Source organism: Triticum dicoccoides, chromosome 3B (genome assembly GCF_002162155.2).
Source record: "Triticum dicoccoides isolate Atlit2015 ecotype Zavitan chromosome 3B, WEW_v2.0, whole genome shotgun sequence".
Lineage (NCBI taxonomy): Eukaryota > Viridiplantae > Streptophyta > Magnoliopsida > Poales > Poaceae > Triticum > Triticum dicoccoides.
In genome coordinates, this window is record NC_041385.1 from 568,493,587 (window position 1) to 568,510,112 (window position 16,526).

General features: G+C 47.2%; 1 protein-coding gene and 1 pseudogene across 1 annotated transcript; one reads left to right on the plus strand and one right to left on the minus strand.

Annotated features, from left to right (window-relative positions):
* Nucleotides 1-7,872: 7,872 nt before the first annotated feature.
* Nucleotides 7,873-9,733, plus strand: LOC119277131 (annotated as a pseudogene).
* Nucleotides 9,734-14,497: 4,764 nt separating this feature from the next.
* On the minus strand, nucleotides 14,498-16,323 carry LOC119277132 (tyrosine decarboxylase-like). The gene has a single exon (XM_037558360.1). The coding sequence runs from the start codon at nucleotides 16,209-16,211 to the stop codon at nucleotides 14,628-14,630; it is 1,584 nt and encodes a 527-aa protein (XP_037414257.1). The 5' UTR covers nucleotides 16,212-16,323; the 3' UTR covers nucleotides 14,498-14,627.
* Nucleotides 16,324-16,526: the final 203 nt, after the last annotated feature.

The window sequence follows — 16,526 nt, forward strand, 5'->3', positions numbered from 1 at the left end:
CCCCCCCCGGGGTGTCCGGAACCCCTTCCGGTGCCCCGTTGACTACCCAGTGCACCCCGAAACTCTTCCGGTGTCCGGATATCATCGTCCTATATATCAATCTTACCTCTGAACCATTTTGTAGCTCCTCTTCATGTCTGTGATCTCATCCGGGACTCTGAACAACATTCGGTCACCAAATCATATAACTCATATAACACTATATCGTCAACGAATGTTAAGTGTGCGGACCCTATGGGTTCGAGAACTATGTAGAATGACCGAGACACCTCTCCGGTCAACAACCAATAGCGGAACCTGGATGCCCATATTGGCTCCTACATATTCTACGAAGATCTTTATCAGTTGAACCATACGTAATTCCCTTTGTCTGTTAGTATGTTACTTGCCCGAGATTCGATCGTCGGTATCTTCATACCTAGTTCAATCTCGTTACCGGCAAGTCTATTTACTTGTTCTGTAATACATCCCGTAACTAACTCATTAGTCATTTGCTTGCAAGGCTTATTATGATGTGCATTATCGAGAGGGCCCAGAGAAACCTCTCCGATAGTCGGAGTGACAAATTCCAATCTCGATCCATGCCAACTCAACAAACACCTTCGGAGATACCTGTAGAGCATCTTTATGATCACCCAGCTACGTTGTGACGTTTGATAGCACACAAGGTATTCCTCCGGTATCCAGGATTGTATGATCTCATGGTCGAATGAACATGTATTTGACGTTCAAGAAAGTAGTAGCAATAAACTGAACGATCATATGCTAAGCTAATGGATGGGCCTTGTCCATCACATCATTCTCCTAATGATGTGATCCCATTATCAAATGACAAACATGTCTATGGTTAGGAAACCTTCACCATCTTTGATCAACGAGCTAGTCTAGTGGAGGCTTACTAGGGACACAGTATTTGTTTATGTATTCACACATGTATTAAAGTTTCCAATCAATACAAGTTTAGCTTGAATAATAAACCTTTATCGTGAATGAGGAAATATAAAATAACAACTTTCTTATTGCCTCTAGGGCATATTTCCTTCATTAAGAACCAAGGTTATCAATCCAGTAGGAGAACCATGCAACACCTTGTTAACAGCACTTGCACACAAAATAACAAATACTTGCACCCAACGCGAACAAGGGGTTGTCAATCGCTCGGCAGTTAATTGCAAGGATCAAATCTTGTATAGATAGATATATAAATAAAATACAAAATAAAATAAAGTATAGAAAATTGCAGCAAGGTATTTTTTATATATGATGAAAATAACCTGGGTGCCATAGTTTTCATTAGAGGCTTCTCTCTTGAAAATAGTGTATAGTGGGTAAACAAATTACTATTGGGAAATTGGTAGAAAAGCAAATAATCATGATGATATCCAAGGAAATGATCATTTATATGGGCATCATGTCTGAGATAAGTAGACCGATTTCTTCCTGCATCTACTACTATTACTGCACACATCGACCGCTATCCAGCATGCATCTAGAGTATTAAGTTCACAAAGAACAGAGTAACGCCTTAAGCAAGATAACATGGTGTAGAAAAAGTAACCTCACACATGAATAAACCCCATCTTTTTATCCTTTATAGCAATGATACAATATGCGTCAAGTCCCTTTCTGTCACTAGGATTGAGCACCGGACGATCGAACCCATTACAAAGCATGTGTCCCATTGCAAGAAAAACCAATCTAGTTGGCCAAACCAAATCAAATAGATCGGAGAGAAATACGAAGCTATAATAATCATGCATAAAATATTTCAGAGAAGACTAAAAAAATATTCAAGGATAATCTAATTATAAACTCACAATTCATAGGATCCCAACAAACACACCGCAAAAAGTGATTACATCGAATAGCTCTCCAAGAACATCAAGGAGAACATTGTACTGAAGATCAAAGAGAGAGAAAAAACCATCTAGCTACTAGTTATGGACCCATAGGTCTGAGGTAAACTAATCACACATCATCGGAAGGGCAGTATGGTTGATGTAGAGCCCCTCCGTGATTGATTCCCCCTCTAGCAGAGTATCGGAGAAGGCCTCCAGATGGGATCTCACGAGAACAGAAACTTGCGGTGGCAGAAAAAGTATTTCGGGTGGCTCTCCAATGTCAAGGGAAATTTTGAGAATTTATAGAGGCGGAATTAGGTTAAGAGGTTCCACAAGGGGCCCCAAAGCCTGGGGGGCGCGCCTCTCGATCTTGTCTCTCCCTTGTGACTCTTCAGGTCTTCTCCCAAGGCTTTTAGGGTCTCTCCTGGTCTAGAAAAAATGAATCCAAAGTTTTTTCTCCGTTTGGGCTCTATTTGATATTGATTTCCTGAAAAGCCAAAAGCAAGCAAAAAACAACAACTGGCAGTGGGCACTAAGTTAATAGGTTAGTAACAAAAAATGGTACATAATTGCATAAAGTTACATATAAACCATCCAAGATTGATACTATAATAGCATGGAACAATAAAAAATTAGATATGTTGGAGACGTATCAAGCATCCCCAAGTTTACTTCTAGCTCGTCCTCGAGTAGGTAAATGATAATAACGGAATTTTGATGTGGAATGTTGCCTATCATGTTCATCATGTAATCTCTATTTTCTGGCATGAATATTGAGATTGAAATGATTCAAAGCAATAGTCTATGGTTTGACATAAAGACAATAATAATAATAATAATAATAATAATAATAATAATAATAATAATAATAATAATAATAATAATAATAATAATAATAATAATAATAAGGCATACTAACAAGCAATCTTGTCTTTCAAAATATCAAAGCTAAAGAAAGTTATCCCTACAAAATCATATAGTCTTATCATGCTCCATCTTCTTAACACAAAGTATTTATCATGCTCAACCCTGATGACAAGCCGATTAATAAGTTCATACTTTTTAACGCGCTTCAGGTTTTTGAACTCTCACGCAATATATGAGCGCAAGCCATGGATATAGCACTATGGGTGGAATAGAGTATGGTGATGGAGATAATATAGAGAAGACAAAAAGGAAGAAAGTCTCACATAGACAAGGTTAATCAATGGGCTATGGATATGCCCATCAATTGATGTCAATGCAAGGAGTAGGGATTGTCATGCAACGGATGCAGTAGTAGCTATAAGTTTTTGAAAGCTCAAAAAATAAAACTAAGTGTGTGTGCATACAACTTACTTGATCATGAAGACCTAGGGCATTTGAGGAAGCCCACCATTGGAATATACAAGCCAAGTTCTATAATGAAAAATATTCCCACTATTTATAAGAAAATGAAAGCATAGGAGGCTCTATATATGAAAAACATGATGCTATTTTGAAGCACAAGTGTGGAAAGGATAGTAACATTGCCCCTTCTCTCTGTTTCTCTCTCTTTTTTTGTTGGACTCTTTTTGGCCTCTTTTTTTATGGGCTCTTTTCGGCCTCTTTTTTCCCTCACTTGGGACAATGCTCTAATAATGAATATGATGATCATCACACTTCTATTTATTTACAACTCGATACTAGAACAAAATATGGCTCTATGTGAATGCCTCCGACGGTCTACCGGGATGTGCAATGGTCTAGCATAACATGTATAAAAAATGATGAATGATGAATGAGCTACAAATACTATGTTAGCTATATGATCATGTAAAGGAAGATGACAATGATGATGCGTGTCATAGTAAAACGGAACAGTGGAAGTTGCATGGCAATATATCTTAGAATGGCTATGGAAATGCCATAATAGATAGGTATGGTGGCCATTTTGAGGAAGATATAAGGAGGCTTATGTGTGATAGAGTGTATCATATCACGAAATTTGGATGCACCGGCGAAGTTTGCACCACATCTCAAGGTGAGAAAGGGCAATGCATGGTACTAAAGATGCCAGCAAATTGCGGAAAGGTGAGAGTGCGTATAATCCATGAACTCGCATTAGTTATAAAGAAGAGTTAAGTACATCTGTAGTACAAAAACTTGCAGTGAACTAACAAAATCATACACAAACTAAGAAAACCCAGAAAAATGATGCACTAACTTAACTAACAGCACGTTTTGTCGGTGCCGTGAATTGAACCAGGGACAGAAGAAAATACGGAGTGCTCGCCGACCAATGCACCACCCCATTCGTCATTTGCAGGAAAAGGGTATACATCTTTGTGTACTCTAGCTTTAGACAAGTGCTGGCCTTTTTTGACTGTTTTCGTTTTTGTATGTGTCTTTTATCTTTTCAGATCTTGGGATTCTTCAGTTTTTTGCACAATTCTTTTTTATATACCTTTTTGCAGTATATGGTGTACTAGACAAATACAGGTCCAGTCTGCCCCATCTTGAAGATAAAGATAGTATGACCGAATGTAGTTCTTGTATTACTCATATTTGACGAAGTTGTAATAATTCTAGTCATGTTTTGGCAAATTTTGGGAGGACTCAAGGCCGAACTACTGTATGGCTTGGGTCTGGACCGGAGGTCATTTTGGATGATGTTAAGCGTGACTGTACATGTGTTTTGATTGAGTAATACAAGAATTCTTCCGCAAAAAAAAGAATACACGATGTAATTCATTCACGAGATATCAGACCCTTAGGCCAACTCCAACCGTCGACCTCAAACGGATGTCCCGATTTTCGTTTGGGTCAGGAGAACGGATGACCGTGTCTGGTTTTGTCCCTCCACCTACTAGGGCACCCAACCAGCCGTCCATCGCATTTTGTCATACGAACACACTTAATTAAACAGTACCATAATCTTTAAACCTTTAAACAAGTCCCGTCGGCACATTAAACTTAATTTAAAATTAAAAAAAAACTTAAAAAGACTTGATTGCGCCATCGTCGTGGTTGTCCTCGATGTCGTCGTTGTCCTCCTCGTCATCATCCCCAGTGAGGTTTATGGACGGTGGTGGCTACCAGAGGTGGGCTGGCAACCCCTGCCAGGCCGGAGGTGGCTGCGGTGGTGCGTGCACAACCTCTGGCCGTGGTGGCGATGGCGGCCACATGTTAGCGCCCACCCACATGGGCTGCATGGACAGGTACTCTAGCGTGCACGACATCGTCTCCGTCCACGACCAGGACTGGCTACAGTGGTCCTCCTGCACGTTTTCCATGGCCTCCTCCTTGAGCACGGGGTCGAGCTCTGGGATGGCGATGTCACCGGCTGCGGAGAGGGCCATCATATGTTCGAGGCCCTCCCATTGGGCCTCGTCGTGGGTGCGGATGGAGTCCTCTAGCACCCGCCTCATGAGCTCTGCCTCCTCCTCGTCGGTCATCGAGGTGGTGGTTGACTGGTGGTGGGGACGGTGAGGGGGAAGGGGTGGGCGTCAGGCCGCGAACACGCGGACGCCCGTGTGGCTGGCACAGGCTGCGAGCGCGCGCACGGCTGGCCGAGCGCTCCCGCGACGGGTTTTGAGGTGGGGTGGAGCGGCTGCGGCGGCCGGAAGATGATCCGACCTCGCCCCGTGCTTTCCCTTGCGATCGGGGGATCCAGTGCGAACCCATGGTGCCAGCAGTGGGGTGGGGGAGAGGAGGCGGCGGGGTTAGAGTTTGTTGAGTGTGCCGACTTCCGAGGAGGCAAGTGTCGTCGGGAGTGAATGTGTGGACTCGAAGGTCCACGACGACCGCTCGGCGGGGTGGCTACCAGGCAGGGCCGCCCGTGCGTGCGATGTAAATGCGGGCAATGGGATATTAAAAATGGTCAATGTGTATAACTAATTATTCATCATATATTCAGAATGTTCCGTGTGTATTTATACAATAATAGCAGTGTGTATTTGAAAAAAAAATGTGCACCACATATTAAAAAAAAGTCGTCCGTATTGAAGAAAAGTTCACCTTATATTGCAAAAGGTATATAAAGAGAAATATGTAAAATAAAAAGGGAAAAACCGAAGAATACCCAAGATCTGAAAAAAGATAAAAGAAAAACGCCAAGCAAAAAAGAACAAATAGAAAAACGAAAACAGAAAAAAAAAAAAGCGAGCACGTTTCCGATACTTCGAGTATATAAACAGGTCTGCCTCTTTTTGACGTGAAAGGTAGATTGGTGTGGTGGTCAGCGAGTGCTTGGTAGGTTAATTAGTCTGTGGTTTGAGCAAAATGGTCACGTAGACGCTGTTAACAGCGACAACGGTGCACCGTTACGATTAGTGAAAATTGTATCAAAACATGCTGTTAGATAAGTTAGTGTACCATTTTCTGGGGGTTTTAAGTTTGTGTATGATTTTGTTAGTTCGCTGCAAGTTTTTATACTGTAGATGTAATTAACTCTATAAAGAACTCACATATTTATTGTAAAAGTTTATAAGTCCTCAAAGCAAAGTATTACTACGCATGCCCCTAGGGGAATAGATTGGTAGAAAAGACCATCGCTCATCCCGAGCGCACTCATAAGACAATCAATAATAAATCATGCTCCAACTTCTTAGCATAACGAGATAGTATATGTGCATTCTTCGGGAATCACAAACCTTAACATCAATATTCTTGTTAAACCACAATTACTCACCAGCACAACCCACGTATCACCATCTTTATATCGTAAAACTATTGCAAGGAATCAAACTTATCATATTCAGTGATCTACATGAAAGTTTTTATTATATCCCTCTTGAATACCTATCATATTAGGACCAAATTTATAACTTGTACTAATTTCCATTGTTATTATCAACTCTCAAAAAGATATAAATGAAGCATGAGAGTGCAACTATTTATCTAAAATAAAACCACCCCGTGCTCTAAAAAATACAAGTGAAGCACTAGAGCAACTGTCTAGCTCAAGCTTAGGCCCTTGCCACTTCTTATTCCTTCATCCACCATGATCTCACTCAAAATTTGAAAACTTTAGCACACAAAACTCAACAAAACATTTGTGAGATCCATTAGTATAACAAAGCAAATCACCACTTTAGGTACTGTTATAAACTCATTCATATTTTAATATTGCATTATACCTACTGTATTCTAACTTTTCCATGGCTTATACCCACCGAAACAATCCATAGTTTCATCAAAACAAGCAAACAATGCAACAAAAAATGTAATCTGTTAAAAACAGAACAATCTGTGGAAGTCAAGGCAAAAAAAATCAGCACCCCAAAATGCTTCAAAAATAGCATTTTGGAGCATCAATTTTGTTTGTTTTGCCACGACTTCACGGATGGCATTTCATGATGAACTTTTGAAAGCACACAAAATATTTGTCAAGTTTTCAACAAAAAACCAGGTTTCTATTTTTTCACTATTTATTTTGATTTTACTATTCAATTAGGGAGCATTTGAGCTCGGGAGCAGACAATTTGTGTCGTAAGCCCTCAAATCCATTAAAAATATTCAACACAACCCTTGTCACTTCTTCTCCACACACGTCTGAATGACGTTGAAAAAATGGGCCAGAAATCCATCTGGTCCAGGTGCTTTTGTTAGGTACATCTAAAATGAATGCATTTTTAATCCCTTCTATTGTATATGGAGCGTTCAGTATTGCATTCATTGATGGCGTTAGTTTTCGTGGTGCACAAGAGAGAACCTTGTCCATCCCCAACGTTTCCTCTGTATGGTATAGTTTTTTATAGAATTCTTCCGCATGATTGTGCAAATGTTGAGCTTCCTCACAATACGACCCGGATGGCGTCTGAAACCTTTCAATTCTATTCTTCTTCCTTTTGCGTGTGGCCTGTTGATGAAAAAAAATTGTGTTGCTATATCTCCTTCATGAATCACCACTCAAAAAAAAAAGACTGGCTCAAGCATAATATTACAAATGGGCCCACTAAATCCAGCAGCCCAAAACTCCAGCTTGTTTCAGTTCGGCCCAGAAGTAGGCCCATTGCAGCAGAAGAAATGGATTCATCGCACTGATTCTGTCCAGAAGCACACCGCACACTCGGCCATTTCCGGCAGTTCCCCACCTAACCCACATCGAGAGCAATGGCGGCGGAGGAGAAGCAAGAGATGGGAGCGGGAGCGGGAGCGGCGGTGGGAGAGAAGGGTCCGGCGACTGCGTACAGGGCGATGGGGAAGACGGGACCGACGGAGGAGGAGAAGGGAGACGCGGCCGCGGACAAGGGGAAGGGGTCGACGGCGGAGAAGGAAGAGAAGGGAGCGACGGCCGGGAATGAGGAAGATGGGGAGGAAGAGGAGGAGGAGGAGAGAGCCACGGCGGAGCGAAAGGGAGAAAATCGGTTGGCATCGGCGAAGAGGGGGCATAAGAAGAAGGCGGAAGCAGAGGAGACGGAAGGGATGTTCACATGGTTCTCTGAAATTGCATTATCTGAGAAGGGGACGGCGGCGGCGGAGAGGGAAAGCAGGGAGCGACGACGGTTTAGGAGTACGAAGGGACAAAGGCCGGAGGAGAAGGGAGCGATGGAAGAGGTGGCCGGCAAAAAAGAGATCTTTTTCTTCAAGGCCAGTGCTGTCATCACCTTGGAGAGCTCGGATGGGATGCTGTTCACGGTGTCAGAGGAGGCGGCACGGCTGTCCGTTCCCCTCGCCGACATGATCGACCAGGGCTGCGGCGGAGGCATCATCCAGATACCCAACGTGGACGCCAGGGCCCTCGCCACGGTGATCAAGTACTGCAATAAGCACGCCGACGCCGCCTCTGCCAACCCCGAGGCATCCGAGGAGGCGCTGAAGGAGTGGGACCGCAAGCTCGTCCATGGCCTCAGCCAAGACGCCCTCTGCGACGTCGTCATCGCCGCTCAGTTCTTCCACATCAAGGGGCTCCTCGACGCTGCCTGCCAGAAGGTCGCCGTCGAGGACATGGTCAATTGCAAGACCCGCGGGCAGATGCACCAGATAGAGAGGGAAGACATGTGCACATGGTTCTCTGGACTTACATTTTCTGAGAAGGGGACGGCGGCAGCGGATGGGGCAAGGGAGCGACGACGGTTTAAGAGAACCAAGTGTCAACGGCCGGAGAAGAAGGGAGCGATGGCAGAGGAGACAGAGCAGGTTGCTGGCGAAAACAACACATTTTTCTTCAGGGCCAGCGGAAAAATCATCACCTTAATGAGCTCGGATGGATGCTGTTCAAGGTGTCGGAGGCGGCTGCACGGCTGTCCGTGCTCCTCGCCGACATGATCGACGAGGGTTGCGCCGGAGGCATCATCCCGCTACCCAACGTGGACTCCAGGGCCCTCGCCATGGTGATCGAGTACTGCAACAAGCACGCCGACGCCGCCTTTGCCAACAGCCGCGTCGATGAGGGCAGCAGCAGCAGCAACTCCGAGGCATCCGAGGAGGCGCTGATGGAGTGGGACCGCAAGCTCGTCGACGGCCTCAGCCAGGACGCCCTCTACGACCTCATGATGGCCGCCAACTTCCTCCACATCAAGGGGCTCCTCGACGCTGCCTGCCAGAAGGTCGCCGACAATGTCAAGGGGTACAGCGTGGAGCAGATGCGCGAGATGTTCGGCATCGCCAACGACTTCACCGAGGAGGAGGAGGAGGAACTGCGTAAAGAGAGTCCATGGGCCTTCGAAGAGTAGGAATCCCTTTGTTCGAAGCCATTTCTGCGGTAAAATCTCACTGTCTGTATCTGGTGGCTTAGTGGTTCTGTTCTGCCTCCTTTATCACTAATTTCCTAGTGGTTGTTTCTTAGAATTTGTCAAAGATTATGGGGGTAAGGTCAACTTGATTCCTCTTCCACTCTGTCGAAGAAGATTCGGAACAAATTTGTGTTTAAAGCTTTGAACTGCATGCTTCAAAGTGGATGAATGAGTTAACCTGACATTTATCACCAACCCCATGAATTGCTCTGTTGAATTTCTTCAGCTACTCTTGATCGAAGGTGTTCTGGATAGTTACCTACTACTCTTGATCTGCTTGGATGAATTCGATAGTTTCCTCATAATGCATGTTATGTCCTCCCCATTTTCTTGCAACCGGCAATACCATGATTGCTCAGTCTTTGCAGTTCTGCTTGTATAAAGTTGCAGTGAATATTTGAAATGTGGCGAGTGAATGACACATCCTGATGTGTGTGTCACTGATTAATGCCATGAATCGCTCTCTGTCTGTCTGTGTTGGACTATTCTTTTGATTCAGCATCAAGTGTTTTCTTTCCCCTAATACTCTTGATGAGCTGGCATGAGTGAATAGCATATACTACCATGATCCCATGCAATTGATTGTGTGTTTTGCTTGACTACATTCAGCTAAACAATATACTAGGTCGCTCAACGCCAATGGCATTCTGGTACTCCCTCCGATCCGAATTGATTGATGCAGCCTCTATCCAACATTGTATGGAGGTTGTATAGATGCTGCGTCAATTTATTCGGGTCGGAGTGAGTACTAATTTTGGCATGTAGCTCATGCGTCTTAGTTTTTTCTTCTTCTTCTATAAACTATTCGTTTGAAACTAATTAACATTATCAGTCAATTGTCACCATGTAACTGATAAGGATCTTGTCTTCTTCTTATGTTTGAGTATGATTCAACACATACTATGCTTGGTTTTCAGTATGATCTTGTTATTTTCTTCTGTATTTTGTTGAAGGACATACTCTTTCTTTTCTTTTTTCCTTTGAGCTTGCATCTTCTAGCTAGTATTAAGCTGCATGTATCATTTGCGATGCGTAAACTCTGACCCAAATGTTAAACAAATTAACTATACAGTCAGGGAACATGCCTCATACTGGTGATGCTACTACCATTATTTCTTCCTGGTAAAAGTGTATTTCTGTTTTTCGCTCTTGATGTCTTTTCAGAGGAATATGCATCTTTGTTTTTATTGAAAAGAAAATGAAGAGTTCTGTGTGAGCTGTGCCGAATTAACAGAACTGAGCTCACAGTCCCTGAGTATACTTGGGCTAGCAAGCCGGACAGAGCTGGAAAGTTGGGGGATGCAGAGTTTCTCAGCCTTTTGGATGCAGTTTCAAGCGCTTGCAAAAATTCGTCATGGAATCACATTCCTAGAAGGCGTGCCAAAAAAGAAACAATACTCTGAAAATGCTACTTTCAAAAGCATTTTGGGGCACTGAATTTTTCTTTTGTCACGCCTTACAGGAATGTAATTCCATGATGAATTTTTGCAAGCACTTGAAACTTTTGTCAATATTTTTCACAAAAAAGAAAGATTTTTTTTTATTTTTGTTTCGATTTTACAGTTCACCGAGGTCATTTGAGCTTAGGAGCAGGACACTTTTGAAAGTTGGGCTGCTACATCTTATTTGGCCCACGAAGTGAATGTTTTATCCTGATATTATTTGTCGGTAATTTCTGGTCAACCCAGTAGATTGTTGTTTCTCTGTCCAGTGTGTTGTACTATTCCTGTTTAATTTTTGTTGTAGCTAGTACCGGAGATTTGCTTGCGCAAAGTGACTATTGTTTCCCCAATGCATGTCATGTCTTGCTCAACTCCTGCTATCTCTGCAGCTCTGCTTGTGCAGTGAATTTTTTTTCAACTACTATAATTGCATGATATATTCTGAACCCTGCCAATCCCATGCATGGATTACTCAAGCTCTCCAAACATTGAAGATGTGTCCTAGCTAGCTAGTAGTACTCGTGATCTGCTTGCATGAAGCAATTGTAATTCCTGCCTTCATGCCAAAGCATATTCGATCCCATGATTACTCCATCTCTGGTGGTCTGCTTGCGTGAACAAGAAGTGAATATTTAATCCAAAATTGAATTTCGTCGCGATTCTTTTTTCAATTGCATCCTGTTAACGAATTACAAGATCGCTCTGCAACTCAGTGTTCTGTTGTCTGCTGTAACAGATTATACAATGCATGGTTTCATTTTTGTAGGTTATACAACAATGCATTGTATGACATATGTGGTAAGCAATTTAAACTAATCCAAAATAAAAACCTATTTGAACCATACTAGTGTTCATTTTTTGTAGGTTATAAAATGCATGACATGTTTCATATGTTTGTGTTCTGTCCAAGATGTTACAAATTTAACAAAAAAAATGATGATAAAGAGAAAAAGTCATCGCTAGCTATGTTTCAAGCGCTATCAATGGAGAGAAGCTTGATGAGAGAGAGAGAGAGAAACGGGAAAAGAGAGATCAATAAAGGAGAGAAACTCCTCCTCGCGCCTCCGCCGCCGCCACCGGCCGCCTTCCCCCCTCGTGCCTCCGGCAGCCGGCGGTGCGCGCCGCGCCTCCCTCTCCCCCTCACGGCCCGCCCCCTGCCCGCCTCCCGCGTCGCCTCCCCGAGCGAGGCGACCGGGGGCCCCTCTCCCCGCCTCCCAGCGCCTCCACCCCTTCCCCTGCTACCGTCGCCGCCGGCCTGCGCCACCGGGCCCTGCTCGCGTGGCGTTGGCGGCGGCGGCGGCCTTTCCTTTCCCGCACGCGGTGCCATGGCTCGGGTGCTGGTGACCCGCGACGGTGCTCCTCCGCCGACAATGGTTTCGGTGGCGGCGGCGGCTGCTCATGGCGGCGCGACTCCGGGTGGCGGTCCGGCGTCCTGGTGGCAGCGGCTGGCGGCGCGCAGTGGTGGTACCTCCCTTGGCGGCGGGGCGGTCTGGTGGTGCTGGGTGGCCGATGCTGCGACCCCGGCCCATATCTAGGCCCGTAGGGCCCCATCTGGGTCCTAGCGGGCCGGCTCCGGCGCGGCCTGTACGCCTTGTGTACGGGGAAGCAGGGGAGCGGCCTGGACAGGGGCGGCGACGCCGATGGTGTGCCGGCTGCCGCACAAAGGCGGGAACTTTACGGGCTTCTGAGAGCCCAGCCCGACCTGTGCGGCCACGAGCCTGGTATGTTCGTGCTATTGCATTCGGTCGGCTACCGTCGTTGACGGTGGAGGTGGGGCCCTCCCGCGTGTCGATGGTCCTAGTCCCGGCTCCTCTTCTTCATTGTGCAGGCCATGCTTCGCGGTGCCGTGGTGAGACAGCGTGGGGCGCTTCATGACCGGGTTGGCGCAGGGTGGTGGTCGGTTTGGTGGAGAGATCCGGAGTGCCTGAGGTGGAGGTTGGGATCGGGAGAAATCCCTGTTGCCTTGGCCGACACCGACGCGGTGGCGCCTGAGGGTGCCGCTGGACCTTCCTGGAGGGCGTCGGGACTACCCTTCTTCTCTCTTCGCCGCGTACCGGGGGAAACGCTTGGCAGCATCGTCGTCATCGTCGCGTCCCTTTCTTGGAGGTGTTGATTGGTACCGACGCTTCGGAGTCTCGGAGCTTGGTGGGCAATCTCCGATGGACGCACCGGTCGTGAGGCTTCTTCGTTTTTGTCGATCCGCCGTTGTCGGCATTTCTTTTTCTTGTATTTTCTCTTTTATTTCTTTTGGGTGTGATTATGCTGCTTCCGCCCCAGCACCTACCAATTGCATGTCCCGGTTGGTTGCTTTGTATACAAAGCGGGGAACCCTTTTTCGGCAATAAAGGAGAAAAACATGGCCTTGGTTATGTTCTCTTGATAAGGGTATTTAAGTTTGGTATCATGTAATAAGTTGTTTGGGAGCGGATCCACGGAGCACGCATTAGGAAAATATAGTAAGGGTGTCTTCAACACGGTGCCCTGAGGCACTATCCGTCCGGGGCACCTCCGTTGGATACATCCGAAACATCCGCACGTATTTCAAATGTGAATCGAAAAAGGCGAACAAATTCCATGCAAACCGGACGATTTTCATTTAAACCAGATCAAATTCATGAAATGGTTGATATATTTCATTAAACAAAAGCAGATGACATATTTTTAACATAGCAAAATTATCCTAGTCTTAATCTTCGACGGTTGTGGACACGTCCTTGTCTGACGTCTTACTTTTCCCCGGACATGGATTGTTTCGTATCTCACATCCTAATCTTCGTGGGAGTCCGTCGCGTGGCCGTGGATGTTGCTGATCCGGCGAGATCCATGGTAGATAACAACCTTTGCTTAAACAATAAATTAAGGCGTGAAGGAAAATGCTCGATAAAATCCCATCGGCATTACCGTAAAGACCTCTCCGTCTTCATTAGGCAGATGAGTGCTTGTGATCATGAATTTCTGCCAACGAGGCATTCTATATCAATAGTACTAAGATGTGAAGGAAAATGCTTACACGGATCCGCCGAAGTAAACGCCTGTCCGCTTGCGATGGGGATCTGCAAACTACCACGTGGTCTAATATAGGTCAGAGGATATGCTTTGTTATACCGATCTAGGAGTATGTAGGTCAGAGTATCTGCAAACTACCAAATGGTTTCCTGTTGGCCGGCCGTGCCCCGGTCCTATCATCCAAACCCGTACGTGGGCGTGCTGTTGCTACCGATCGACTAGCAATGATACTGATAACAAATATGGGTTCTGTCTGTGTGCTAATAAAGGAGTTGCGTTTGAAGGATTTTTCCTTTAGAGGAGATCAATATGTATGCATATGTTTTCATCTTGAGATTGACAAAATCATAGTAGACATCTTGTAGTCTACTGTATTTCGTAAACTTTTGAAGCCTCCCACGCAAAACATATAATTAAGCTTCCACTGTATAGCTGCTAAAACGGGCATATGTTTTGAGAACTCAACGAAGAAAACTGCAAACAGGGTGAGTGAAGCAAGCAGTACACGTCATCAATAAATTGCTTTATATATAAATATCAAATACAAATCCTCGTGGTTTCGACCTAGTTGAGGTCGAGACTTAATTAGGATCAAGTTTGTCTGCAAGTAGATTTTACATAGAGAAACATATATATTCACCTTAACCAAGCACGCTGTAGATAATTTCCATTTTCCGGAGGATTACCGAGGCCCGATCCTGGACCACCTTCCATGCATCAGTGACGTGGTGCTCCTCCGTGAGCGTGCTCCCGACGGCGCACCTGAGCATGTAGACGCCGCCTACGTTCGCTGAGCTCATGTACGGGCCCGGGCCGACCGCGTTCACCTCCTCGAGGAGGCCCCGGTTGAGCTCGTTGGCCGTCTTCTCGCCGCCGAACTTCTCCGGCGACTGGAGCCGGAAGCACACCAGCGCGAACTGCCTGTCCGTCACCACCTCGAACCTCTCGTCGGCCCGCACCATGTCCTCGAACGCCTCGGCCATGCGCACGTGGGAGCGGATGTGGTCGCGCAGGCCGTCGACGCCGTAGCAGCGGAGCACGAGCCACATCTTGAGCGCGCGGAACCGGCGGGTCAGCGTCATGGTCCAGTCCTTGTAGTCCACCACGTCGTGCCCCTCCGACGCCGCGTCCTTGAGGATGTACTCCTGCTCCGTGCCCAGCGCCGCGATGAGCTCGCACGGCCTCTTCACCCACATCGCGCAGCAGTCGTTGTTCGCCAGGAGCCACTTGTGGGTGTTCATGCTGAACGAGTCGACGGCCTCCACGCCGTCGATCACGTGGTGGAACTCCGGGCAGACCAGCGCCGAGCCGGCGTAGGCCGCGTCGACGTGGACCCAGACGCCGTGGGACGCCGCGACGGTGCAGAGTTTACCGATAGGGTCAACGGCGGTCGTCTGGGTGGTCCCGACGGTCGCGCATAGGAACAGCGGCACCAGCCCGGCGTCCACGTCGGCCTGCATGGCGGCTTGCAGCTCCGTGGGCGAGAGCGCGAACATGTCTTCACGGCACGTTTGAATCGCGCGGCAGTGGTCTCGCAGGATCCCGGCGATGCGCGCAGCCTTACGGAAGGCGAAATGGGTCTGGTCGGAGCAGTAGACGACAAGGTCGCCGATCCTCCTCTCCCCGATCTCGGCGAGCTTCTTGTCCCTGGCGGCGACGAGGGCGCAGAGTATGGCCTCGCACGAGGTGCCGAGAAGCGTGCCCCCGCCGCCGCCGGCGAACAGGAGGCTCTCCGGCAAATGCAGCGCCTTGCCGAGCCAGTCGACGACCACCATCTCCAGCTCGGTGGCGGCCGGCGATGCGGCCCACGTGAAGGGCACCACGTTGATGCCGGCAATGAGCGCCTCCCCGAGGGCCCCGACGGTGCTGCTGGACGCCGGGAAGTGCGCGAAGTGGCGGGGGCTCTGCCAGTGCGTCATGCCCGGGAGGATGAGGTCGCGGACGTCCCGCAGCGCCGAGCCGAACGCGTCGGGCTCCGGGCGGGACGGCGCCTCCGCGGGGAGCACATTGCGCAGGAATCCTGGCGTGACGCTGGGGTGCACGGGGTAGTCCCCCATGCCGCCGTAGTACTCGGCGATGAAGTCGATGACCTGGTGGCCCTGGCGCCGGAACACGTCGGCGTCGAGCACGGTGGGGCACTGCGGCTTCGTGTCAGCCACCGCCGGGGCGGTGCCATTGTGGGCCGCACCGTGCATGGCGTCGAGGCACTGCGACGGTGGAGCCATGTTTGTGAGTGGGATGCGATGCAGGATGCACTATCGATCAACAAGCAGGTAGCAGGATGAGTGAGTTAATGGGCCTGCTGAATGTACTTGTTGCTGCTAGCTGCAAGCTGCACACCTGTGGCGATGTGGATTGATGCTAAATTCAGGACGGGCCGGGTAGCTATTTATACAGTTGGGAGGCCCGCTTTCAGTCACGCGCACGTCACTCTCCCGTGATAATGCGAGCAGTACTCATCTCATGAACCGATGGGATTAACTGCTGGTCGTCCACGAACAAGGTTTTCGTGGGTTTTTAAGGCGAGTAAAGGTGGCAAA

Coding starts and splice junctions, on each gene's coding strand:
- LOC119277132 (XM_037558360.1), bottom strand. CDS start 16,211: ATGGCTCCACCGTCGCAGTGCCTCGACGCCATGCACGGTGCGGCCCAC.